This window comes from Crotalus tigris, unplaced genomic scaffold, assembly GCF_016545835.1.
Source record: "Crotalus tigris isolate CLP2741 ecotype Arizona unplaced genomic scaffold, ASM1654583v1 scf7180000018548.2558034, whole genome shotgun sequence".
Classification (NCBI taxonomy): domain Eukaryota; kingdom Metazoa; phylum Chordata; class Lepidosauria; order Squamata; family Viperidae; genus Crotalus; species Crotalus tigris.
In genome coordinates, this window is record NW_024097071.1 from 2447562 (window position 1) to 2460479 (window position 12918).

The window sequence follows — 12918 nt, forward strand, 5'->3', positions numbered from 1 at the left end:
TCATTGATTCCAAAGGAGGATCAAGATCTTACTTTACCAAAAAATTATAGGCCTATATCTCTTTTAAACGTGGATTATAAGATATTTGTAAAAATTTTGGTAAATAGGCTTATGAGGGTGGTGCATCATCTTGTGCATAAAGATCAATCAGGGTTTATAACAGGAAGGTATATGAAAAACAATGTTAGACAAATTATTAATTTATTAGAATACTTAGATAAGAACAACCAAGTTCCTGCAGGGCTCATATTTTTAGATGCTGAAAAAGCATTTGACCAATTGAATTGGCATTTTATGCTAAGAGTAATGGAAGAAATGAATTTTGGTGAAAACATATTACAAGCCCTTAAGGTAATATATCAAAAACAAACAGCACAACTTATTGTTAATGGAGGTCTTTCGGAGGTTTTCACAATAGAGAAAGGTACTAGACAGGGGTGTCCTTTATCGCCATTGTTGTTTGTTTTAACATTGGAAATATTATTGATCAAAATTCGAGAGTCTCAGGAAATTAAAGGAATATATGTTAATAAAAAAGAATATAAGTTAAGAGCTTTTGCGGATGACTTGGTTGTTACTTTGTCGCAACCTGATTATTCTGTAGTAAACTTATTACAGTTGATTCATCATTATGGCTTGGTCTCGGGTTTCAAGATTAATGTAAATAAGACCAAAATTTTACCTAAAAATATGTCTAGTCAGGAGAAGCAGATTTTGACTAACCTGACGGGTTTTGAGATTGTTAATAAGGTAAAATATTTGGGGGTGATGTTGTCTGTTTCTAATGTAAAATTATTTAAAAATAATTATGAAAGGTTGTGGGTCAGGGTACAGAAGGACTTGAAGAACTGGGAAAAGTTGCAATTATCCCTCATGGGAAGAATTGCAGTGATAAAAATGAATATTTTACCCAAGTTTCTTTTTCTGTTTCAAATGTTACCAATTTTGAAAAATGAGATTAATTTAAATGAGTGGCAGAAGGGTCTTAATAAATTTATCTGGGCAGGGAAAAAGCCAAGGGTTAAGTTTAAAATTATGCAAGACTTCCGTGAGAGGGGTGGACTTAAGGTACCAAATTTGAAATTATATTATGATGCGGTGGTTTTAACACTAATCAGTGATTGGGTAAATTTGACAAACTCTGAGATACTTTATCTAGAGGGATGGGACTTACTTTATGGGTGGCATGCCTATTTAATATTCAATAAAAAAATGGATTGGACTTTTAAATCTCATATCTTAAGAATCTCTTTACTTAGGATTTGGAGAAAATATTATAAAAGTGATTTCAAAGTACCATTATGGGCTATACCTTGGCATGCGATAGAAGCAATAAAAAGAGGGGTTAAAATGGATATGGTGTCCTACAGACAGTTACTTAAATGGGATGGACAAAACTGGCAATTAAAATCACGGGAAGAGTTAGCACAAGAAAACTTTATTTATTCTTGGTTCCAATATAGGCAATTATTAGACAGATGGAAGATGGATTGTAAGGTGGGTTTTCTTAGAGAAGATGAAAATCTTATTAAGCAAGTGAAGGATTCAAGACAAACCCACATTAAGAGAATTTATGCGGTTTTAGTTGAATTGGATTCAGAAACGGAACTAATTAAAGATTGTATGATAAGATGGGCGCAGAATTTTGGTGAGCCAGTTTCATTGGACACCTGGGAAAAAATTTGGGTGAGAAATGTCAAATTTACACAAGCACAGAATTTAAGGGAGAATTTTTATAAAATGTTTTATAGATGGCACCTTGATCCACAAAAAATGTCTTATATGTACCCTGACGTGCAACCCAAATGTTGGAGATGTGGTTATAAGGAGGCTTCCTATTATCATATTTGGTGGTCATGCAGAGAGATAAAAGCATTTTGGATTAAAGTATGGTGGAATATCCAGAGAATTTTTAGAAGGAGGGTAAAATTTACTCCGCAATTATTTTTGTTAGGTATTGTTACAGATTGTGATACAAAGGAGGTTGTATTGATGTTAAATTTGATTACAGCCGCTAGGCTGTTAGTAGGACAATATTGGAAGAAGGAATCCTTGCCTACATTGCAGGAATGGTTTCTTAAAGTAGCTTATCTGGCGGAAATGGCAAAGATTTCGGCTTTCTTAAAGCAACAAACGCAAGAGAAGTTTCTTGCTGTTTGGGATAAATGGATAAAATTTATACAATTTAGATTGGGTATACAAAAATATTATATAGTTTTTTCATAAGTTTTATTTTTATATATATTATAGATAATCTTTTTATATATATAAATATAAAGTTCTTAATTTAATTTTTATTTTTACTTTTTAAGCCTATATTCTGCTCTGGGAAGCTCAGGGGGGGGGAAGGGAGGGGGGGGTTTGGGAGGGGTGGGGGGGGGTTTTATATATGTATTGTTTAGTTTTATTTTTTTGTATATGTTGTCTCTTGTTTTGTATTTTTTTTTCTTTTTTGTAAAATTTATAAAACTTTTAATAAAAAAAAAAAAGAGAATTTGTATAAGATGGTTTACAGATGGCATCTCCCTCCAGCCAGATTAGCCAAAATGTATAATGGATATTCATCTATGTGTTGGAAAGAAAGGGGCACTTTTTTCACGTTTGGTGGACATGTGAAAAAGCACAGGTGTATTAGCGTATGGTCTGGGAATGGGCAATAGAAATGACTATGCAAAACATTCAGTACAAACCTGAGACATTGCTGTTAGGAATACTTGAAAAAAATGTAAGTAAAGATGAGACATATTTATTCATTCACGTGGTTACAGCGGCAAGGATATTATTTGCTCACAAATGGAAAGCTACGATTGTACCGAGTACTGAACATTAATTCAGAAAATCATGTATTGTGCAGAATTAGACAGGATAACTAAAAGATTAAAAAATCAGGATGAAACAGACTTTTATCAAATATGGAATAAATTTTATAGATGGTGGGGAAAAAATGGAGGTCATTGTAATGAGATAAGTCAAGATTGAGATTAGAATGATGTTACTATAAAGAGATTTATTTGTAATTAATGTAAATATGGACAGAGATGTCTGTCAAATGTTGATTTACCATGTTCAATGTTTTTAATTCCTTTTTTTATTCAATAAAATTTATTAAAAAAAAGAACAGAAAAAGCATCCATGGGAGAGGAAAAGGGACTTCCAGAAATGCCAGAGGAATACAGAGACCTTGCTGAGATTTTCAGTGACGAGAGGGAGGATGAGTTCCCCCCTCCCACTGACCCACAGACTGTGCCATTGAATTCAAGCCTGGGGCAAAACTCCCAAAGCCCAGATTACACTCCATGAGCCCAAAGGAGAAGGAGGAAATGGAAAGATTCGTAAAGAAAAACCTAGAAAGGGGGTTCATTGAGCCAGCCAAGCCTAAAGTGGCTGCCCTGGTCCTCTTTAGAGAGAAGAAGGACAGCTATTTACGTTTATGTGTGGATTATAGGGCCCTGAATACAATCAGTGAAAGCAACCTATACCCTCTCCTCTCATGAAGGACATGTTGTCACACCTCTCGAAAGGGAATTTTTTTTCTAAACTAGACCTAAGGGAAGCTTACTATAGCATGAGAATTAAGGAAAGGGATGAATGGAAGACTGCATTTAACTGCTACCAATTCAAAGTCTTGCCATTTGGATTACAAAGGGGCCCCGCATTATTTATGCAACTAATCAATGACGTTCTAAGAGAGCACCTATTTCAGGGGGTCCTAGTTTACTTAGATGACATTCTTATCTTCACTGAATCAAAAGATTAGTCAGAGTGGTTTTAAAGAAACTGCGAGCCGCCCACCTATATGCCAAACTCTCAAAATGTGAATTCCACCAGGAAAGGATAGCCTACCTAGGTTATCACATATCCCCACAAGGCATTGAAATGGACCCAGAGAAGGTCAGAGCAGTATTAGAATGGGCACCACCCCACACAAGAAAGCAACTGCAAGTTTTCCTGGGCTTCACAAACCTTTACCGCCATTCATCCCCTCATTTGCCCAGAAAGCCCTGCCCCCCCTTAAACTTACTAAAAATGAAGGGAGCATCCTCAGTAAAACCTAGCCAGCCACTAACATGGACAATGGAGTGCCAAGCAGCGTTTGAGAGATTAAAGAGACTTTTCTCTGTTGAACCAGTACTGAGGCACCCAGATATGGTTAAGCCCTTCGTAATACAAGTGGATGCAAGTGATGTGGCAGTGGGGGCTGTACTATTACAAGAAAATGATGAAGGGGTATTGCAACCCTGTGCATATACATCTAAGAAACTCACGGAAATGGAACAGCACTGGCCCGTATGGGAGAAAGAGGCATACAGGTACGTTGGTCATTACTCATGTGGCGCCAGTTCCTTGAAGGCAACAAAATCCAGCTGTGGGCTGACCACAAAAATTTGGAAGTCCTGAAAACACCCAGGAAGTTCAACCCCAAGCAAGCCCGCTGGTCCCAGCATTTTCACCAGTTCCAATTTACTCTCAAGCATTTGCCGGGGAGAAAGAACTTGCCCCAATATAACAGCACGTGAGCCACCGAATCTAAATTGATGATGGTAGAATCACAACTGGCAGCGCCAGTAACCACCAGAGCCCAAGCTAAATTAAAACCACAGCTGGGCAGCCAAACTGGAATTGAATTCCGGAAAAGCTTGGAAACAGATGAATGGTTCCAGAAAAACAAAAATGTGTGCACAATGAGAGATGGGCTGCCTTTTGTGGGGGGAAGGTTATATATACCAACAACCCAAAGAGTCACATTCATGCATCTTTGCCATGACACAAAATCAGCAGGGCATTTTGGATTTCTAAAAACATTACACTTAATTAAACGGCAATTTTGGTGGCCATCAATAAAAAAGGACATAGAAAGTTACGTGGCCAGCTGCCCAAAGTGTGCAACTGCAAAGACGTTGCAAGGGAAATCGCCGAGATTGTTGCAAATAGTGGCAAATCCCTCCACTAATAGTGGCAAATCCCTCCAATAGCCATGGATTTTATAGTGGAATTACCAGAAAGCAATGGGAATACTGTTGTCTGGATGGTCACGGACTTGTTTTCCAAACAGGTGCACTTTATCCCTTGCCAAAAGATTCCCACCACAAAAGCCTTAGCAAAATTTACAGATTGCATGGGGCACCCCAATGCATCATTTCTGATAGGGCAGTGCAATTTACGTCTGCATTTTGGAAAAAAAAAATTATCCCTCTTAGGGACCATTCAGGGACTGACATCTAGCCATCATCCACAAGGGGATGGACAAACAGAACAGTGTCATTCAGTACTTGAGGAATATTTAAGATGCTTTCTTAATTTCCAACAGTCCGATTGGACGGACCTACTCCCTTTCGCAGAAGTTGCCTCAATAATGCAGTCCACTCCAGCACAGGTTACACTCCTTTTCAAATAGCCAACGGTCAAAGTTTCAACCCCATGCCAGAATTAATCCCAAACAAACCGGAAATCCCATCACTGAAAGAATGGATGGAACAATTACAAAACACCTGGCCAATAGTTAGAAAAGCACTAGATGAAGCTAGGCAGGCATACAAAGCACAAGCCAATAAAAAAGGGTTGAGCCTACACCATTCATTATAGGAGAAATGGTGTACTTCTCTACAAAATACCTAAAGTCCCTACAACCCTGTAAAAAACATGAACCAAAATATATAGGATCTTTTCCAATTAAAAGAATCATAAACCCAGTAACAGTAGAATTAAAATTACCAAAAATCTCAGGCAAATACACCCAATTTTTCATTGCAGCTTGCTGAAAAGAGAGCATCAGTCATCGTTACGGCCAAAAATCCCCCCACCACCACCTCCAATCATGTTGGAGGGCGAACAACACTTCAAAATAAAGGAAATCCTAGACTCTAGGAGATATCATGGAGCGACTCAGTACCTAGCTGCATGGAAACACCTCCCTGCCTCACAAAATGAGTGGGCCCATAAACGTCATGTCAGAGCCTTGAAGCTATTAAAGAAGTTTCACACAGAGTATCCTAACAAGCCTGACTAACTTTTATAACTTTTATGTTTTGTTTTCTTTCAGGTGTATCTCTCTTATTTTTAAGGGGGCAGGATGTCAGAATCCACTTATACTTCATCTCCAGTTATCAATTATAGAAAACCCCATTTCTGCCCTCTATGGATTCTGCCATATGATGAAGGGGAAGGGGGGTGAACAAAGGGATTTTATGGCCCTCATTTCCTTCAGTACAACTTCAAAGGGATTGAATGTGGATACCACCAAAAGGACTAAATCATAACAATGGGGCCATCAGTTTTCATCTACTCCTCTCTGAAGTCTCCCTTCCACTGGCAGTGAGGAAAAAGGGGGTGGAAATGTAATGCCTGGGATTGTCGCTGGAAAGATGGTGGGGTGGGGTGGGGCTGCTGGTTACCCCTTAAAACCTTGAACCATTGGTCTTGGGCCCCAGGTCCTGTGTAGAATGCCTGCAACCATTTTCTCTTAATAAAGGATGCCTGTTGGAAGAAATATTCCAAGAGTTCTGTCTTCTTAAGATGCAAAGTGGGATAGGTCCTTACAAAGTCTGTGCTGTGGAATTATTCAGGAAATAACATATAACTTGCATATTTGTGGACCTAAAGAAGAGGCTAAAGCAAATGTTTGCTATGGCAACAACTACTGAAAATGTAGCAAGCCTGTAGTAAAAGATTTCTGTTCCAGTATTATCTTTCTGCATGTGAAATCTGTAAACCCAGAGTAAGGAAAGGATAGGAAGTCTGAATGGATAAAATGAAAATGGAAGGGAAGAGTATGTGTGTCTTTCCATTTGCAACCATCCAAACTAAAGATCATCTTGATCATCTTTTTTATTTATTTATCAAATTTAGAAACCGCCCAACTCCCCCCCCCCCAAAAAAAAACATATTCTGGCTGGTGTACAGGTAAAATATAAAAACTATAAATAAATATATGAGGAGGCAAAGTTAAAAAGGCAAGGGGAGGGTTTTTAGGGTGCTAACCAATCCAATGGCTGTGTGCTCCTCTGTGAACCCCAAGCAAGATGGCAGGGCCAGGTTTTCAGACATTTCTGAAAAGCCAGGAGAGTGAGGAGTCCACCTCACCTTTGGGGAGAGGTTGTTACAATGGGTGGGGGCAATGGCAGAGAAGGTTCTCTTTTTGGACCCAAAATCAACCAAAATTCTTTAACTATCAGGATCCACTATATACCCTTCCTGCCTGACTGGATGGAACAGGCTGACATATTTTGTAAACTGTTAAGAGTCCTGTTTGATTGTATCACAGTATAAAGCTAAAACGGCAAAGAAATAAATGATGCAACTCTGCTTTTTTGAAATAATTTATTGCATGAGATCACCCTAGTTCTCACTCGGCTGGATTTTAGGAAAGCCTTTAAAACTTGATTTTTTAAAGGAAACCTTTGGAAGGGGAGCTAATTAAATCCACTGGGGATGTGCTGGGATGCTTTTATTCTCAGTAGCCTTAGTTCCTTAGTAATTATTTCTTATTGTGGTTTTGATACTTTATGATATCATTTATTTTATTTTATTTTAACTTTTTTATTTTATATTTATTTCTGTTTAAAAAGCTGATTTTAACAAACTTAGGGAAAACTTGAAAAGGGTTCCATGGATGAAAAACTTAAAGGGAAAAACAACTCAAGAAGCTTGGGAAACTCTGAAAAAGATGATTATAAAAGCCCAGTCCAGCACAATACCAGAAACATAAGAAATCCCAGAAGAAACCAGCATGGTCACACAAAGAACTCTCCAGTAAACTGAAACAAAAAAGGATAAATATAAAAAATGGAAAGAGTGACACATAACTAAGGTAGAATAGCAGCATATAGCCTGAATCTGTAAAGATGAAAGCTAGGGCTCAAAATGAACCAAGATTTGCAACAAATGTCAAAAATAATTTTAAAAGTTTCTTTCAACTTATAAAAAAAAATAAGAAAAAAGTCAAAGAAATAATTGGCCAATGCCCCAAAAGATAGGCTCAAGATCCAGATGGCCCTATCTATCAAAATGAAATTCAATGTAAAGAAAAGCAAGGTTTTATACTTAGGCAAGAAAAACTAAATGTACAGGCACAGATTGGGTGAAACTTGGCTCAATATCAGTAATTGCGAGAAAGATCTTGGAGCCCTAGTGGACAATCACTTAAATATGAGCCATCAGTGTGCTGCAGCTGCCAAAAAGGCCAATGCAGTCCTAGGTTGCCTTAACAGAGGGATGAAATCAAGATCACATGAAGTGTTAGTACCATTTTATAAGGCCTTGGTAAGATTATACTTGGAATACTACATCCAGTTTTGGTCACCACAATGTAAAAAAGAAGTTGAGACTTTGGAAAAAGTGCAGAGAAGAGCAACAAAGATGATTATGGGGCCAGAGGCTAAACCATATGAAGAACAGTTGCAGGAACTAGGTATGTCTAGTCTAGTGAAAAGAAGGACCATTATAGCAGTGTTCCAAGATTTGAAGGGCTGCCACAAAGAAGAGAGGGTCCACCTATTTTCTAAAGCACCAGAAGGTGAGACAAGAAACAATGGATGAAAACTAATTAAGGAGAGAACAAATGTAGAACTAAGAAAAAATTTCCTGACAGAAATAAAATAAACCAGTGGAGTGGCTTGCCTTCAGAAATTGTGGGTACTCCATCATTGTAGACTTTTAAAAAGAGACTGGACAGTCATTTGTCTGAAATAGCATAGAGCCTCCTTCTTGAGCAGGGGATTGGACTAGTAGACCTCCAACTCTATTATTCTGTTGTCTTTTACGTTGGAGCCCTTTTTACTATAAGAATGAAATATAAGACATTCTGAGTGTTGAGTGGAAGCCGAGGATGGCATGCTTGGAATTTTTCCACTTCTGCTGTTGCTTGGGAATTAGGGAGGGGGGACTATCTTCAGAGATAGGACAGGCTCTTTCCCAGCCAGTTGTTGCTAGGTTCCAAAGCCGTCACATTCTGAGTGTAAACTGTTATCTGCCTAGCACCTCAGTGTTCTCAAAACATCTTCTCAGCATTACATTGGCTACTCGTCAACTGGTCAGGGGTGGTGTTGTGATTGGGAAATCAAAAGAGTTGCTTTATGCTTTGCACAGGACCTTCAGATTCCACCTGACTTTACTGCATTCAGTTTCTCTTAGTAATAGTTCTTTTGATTCAACTCAATGGATTCAAGAACCTTACTTTCCTGAGGGCCTGGCTGGGGCAGATCTGATAAGTTATATGAATCCAAGTGGTATATGTATAAATATTCACTCAGAGAGAAAAATTGAAATGAATGAAGAGAACACAACACCAACTTCTTATTTGGGCTGCCTATCAAAGGCTCATCTAACATCAAGTTCAGTGGGATATTTTTATTCTAAGAATATGTGTATAAAATATAGATAGTCCTCATTTAGCAACCACAGTTTGGACTGGCAACTCAACTGAATCAGTCACTAAGAAAAATCATATAACTATGAGCGTGCTTACAAACTTACTTCAACTTTCCTTTACATACTACAAAGGTTGTAAATGCAAGGACTGGTCACAAAGTTACATTTTCATTACCATCAAATGGTCTCTAAATGAGACAGTCACTAAACAAGGACTACCTGTAGTATATAAACATACTCTGTAAAGAAATAAAGCATTACTCTCACTTTCCAAAACCAGCAAGGGTATATCCTTTTGGCTAAATGTTGTCCAATTCAAAGTCTGGTATCTTGAAGAATACTCAAGATGTCATGTTTAATTCCTGATTTTAAAATCCTTGGGGAAGTTCAGCAGATATTCAGCATAAAAAATCCTCAGTTACTGTATCTGCATAAGAGGCAGTCAAAATACAGACATGCAGATGTTGGGGATGGGAGAGATCAACAGAGTTCAGTAAGAGGCAGCAATGCAGCTGCTAGACAAGTAGATTTAATATACAAAGTACAGATTTCATGACTTAGCCTCTCAGTAAATGATGCCAGGAATTAATTATCTAAAACATATGAACCCAGCCTTACAATTGAAATAAAATGCATATGAATTCTTAACATCCCCATCTCATCCTAGATCTCATCTGGATATTAATAACTAGTTTACTGCAAAGTCTGTAGAGGCATGAATAACGTACCAAGAGCTATTACATACATACCTAACCATATGACAGTTATGTTCCTCCTCTTTTTTCTATTTTCCTATGTATTAGATTTTAATCTTGCTATTGTATCATAAGTTCTAGCCAGTCCAGTATACCTGCCAATTCCAAAAAGCACGAGTGCGAGCTGGTCGCTGTCCAACGTGCTGAAACTCCACGCTGAAATTCCAGTTCCGAGCCGTGGTAGTCGGCAGATGGCGCCCTTCTGCGTGTTGTCAGCATCCAAGCTCCCCCCCCTCCCCGAGAATGGATTTCTTCAGCACCCAAACAAACAGGACCTTTCATCGTTGGATTCAGAAAATTTTTGCGCTTTTGTAGAACGCGTTCTGCACGGGTTCTTCCTTGCCCCATAGCTCATTCTTCTCTTTTTCAAAGAAATACTCACCATGTTGACTTCAGAGACCACGTCTATACTGGCGATCTCTATTCTCATTCCAACATCAACAGGAGAACCTGGAAACCGAGATGGGTGATTTATTGTGGGTTTTTTTTAATGACCAGCTAAGGAAATGAATTGGAATCTTCATTTCCAGTTTTTTTTGGGGGGGGGGAGTTTGAGACAGACAGACAGAGGGGGGGGAGAGTGAGAGAGAGAGAGAGAGAGAGAGAGAGAGAGAGAGAGAGAGAGAGAGAGAGAGAGAGAGAGAAATGACATACTTCTGCCCATATGTTGCACTCAGGAAGTAGTGATTGATTTGTTTAAGACTTCTGTGAAAGCCAAAAGCTAACAAATCTGACTGCTGGTATAAAAACTAGCAACAAAGCCAATATTTGTCCAACATGTATGGTTGTAAACTTACATACTTTAGTGTGTATGTGTGTGTGTAAGAAAGAGAGGGGGAGACAAAAAATAAGATATCTTTGGGATAGTATACAGCAGCCCTTCACCAGTCTTAGCTGGTTTAACAAAGTTAAGCAGAATCCTGTCTGGACAAGCTTGTAAACTAGATTAAGTAATTACAAAAATACCGGAAGAAGGTAATGGCAAACCACTTCCGAATGGTTGCCAAACAACTGTGTCAGCTACATACATAGATAAGTTCGATTCGGAGAAGTCTTTCCCTTCTACTCCTGAGATTGGACGAGCTACTTAGCAGGCAGGCTGATTTAACATTCTTACCAGCCCTCTGCCTCTGAAGGGAAGGAAGCGCACCGCGTCGTCTTCTAAAAAAGGAAACAAAGCAGGGGAGAGTTACCTCCAAAATCCGGTCTTAAGCGAATGTCGTATCCTTTGAGCAATCGGTCCACCGTCTCTTTCACGTAGGACATGTTGCTGGGCTCGTTCACACTAAACAAGGCAGAAAGAGAGAAAGTGATTTAGGACGAAGGAGACACCCTCCCGCTCCCGGCCACAATCTGTTTATCCTGCCTCCCGGATGGGGGGGGGGGAGAGGGGAAGAGTTCGAAATCATTGAGGGGGCTCAGGAAGGAAGGCGGTGTATCTTGCACCATACCCGGGCACGCCAACACAAAGGGGGGAGAGAGATAGGCAGACAGACACGCACGCATATACACAGATATCTACCCCACACATGCACCTCCTTGCGCCCAAACGCCCATCCTTACCTCTTAGCATAGGAGACCACAGCTATCATCACCGGGAAGACAAAAATCCCCGCGCCTCCTCGGAACTGAACTGCCCACATTCCTTCCTCCTGGTGAATAGCGGATGCCACTTTTTTATCCCCTCCCCCTTCTCACTCTCCGCTCCACCCGCGAAGATTCCAGGAATGCAACAGGCCACAGGCAAATAGCCGCCGCCGCCGCCGCCGAGAAGAGCGTCACGCATGCGTGGCACTGGTCCAATATCTGAAGATCTCGGTCAGCGTGGACCACTAAGCCGGTCAAATGAGCCACGCCGGAGGGCCCTGCTCGCTCTGCGAAGGGCGGCCCTCTGAAAGCCGAAAGCTCTTCGGCCGGGCAGAAGGTGAAGACCAGCCTATTGAAGCTCATCGCAGCTGGGCAGCGACACCTCCATCCCTCCGCCGTTGCCTCTTCTATCCGTACGGCTAGTTGGTTAAAAAGGGAGCCAATTTAGAACGCAGCCGACCGCGTTATATCGCCACAGCTACCGCTGGGTGACGCAATCCCCATTTCCTCGCTCCTGGTTTATATCGCCAGTCCACCATTAGCTTCTTTCAAGCTTCTTTTCTCCTGCCCTATCTAGCTGGATAGAAGACAACCAGCACCAGCCCTGGTGCTGGTTGTCTTCTATCCAGCTACATATCAAATCCACTGCTCAAGTTTGGAGACTATACATAGGAAAGGCTAAGGCAAGCAAAGCAGTCCTAAATAACAATCCTTCTTTCTAAGGTTCCTTTAAAAAAAAAAGGATGAGGGGACATAAGTAATTTGACTTCCACCAGAATCCCCTAAGCAACAGGAAGGTTTGCACCTACAACAAGAGATGATACCCTGTACATTCACTCATTGTGGGTGTGGGCAATACAGAAGTACATAAGAATCCTTTCCACTTTGGTGATTTATAGCTTCTTCCAGCACCACTGGGCCACCACTGTGGCATATGTTGCTAAGAAAGATGGAATTTATTTTGCCACAGCAAAAGTTGGAGGTGCCATAAGAAGCTACAAATCATTAGTGTGGAAAAGGTCTTCCCCTGCACTCCTCTTCTGAATAATAGGGTGGTGAAATTGGAACAGTTATTAATCTCACCACTGCTGTCAGCTCACAGGCATACTGCCAACAAAAGAAGAGGGCAGGGAGGATGAAAGGGCAATAAAGCTTTGTGTGTATGTGATGGGAAATCAGAAGGGGGGGAATGACAGGTGAGAAGGACCAG

At 40.1% G+C, this 12918-nt stretch overlaps 1 protein-coding gene across 2 annotated transcripts in view; it reads right to left on the bottom strand.

Moving 5' to 3' along the window:
- The window catches only part of LOC120312866 (gamma-aminobutyric acid receptor subunit beta-1-like), a 137353-nt gene extending 125513 nt beyond the window's left edge, over positions 1 to 11840 (bottom strand). The window contains exons 1-3 of one of the 2 annotated variants that reach the window (XM_039354165.1): positions 11685 to 11840; positions 11315 to 11406; positions 10504 to 10571 (exon numbers count right to left, since the gene is read on the bottom strand). In XM_039354165.1, the coding sequence (XP_039210099.1) occupies positions 10504 to 10571; positions 11315 to 11406; positions 11685 to 11764 (240 nt within the window). In that variant the 5' untranslated portion in view covers positions 11765 to 11840. Of the gene's footprint in view, positions 1 to 9680; positions 10572 to 11314; positions 11407 to 11684 lie in introns of those variants that run through there. The other variant, XM_039354164.1, reaches the window with a different exon arrangement.
- Positions 11841 to 12918: the final 1078 nt, after the last annotated feature.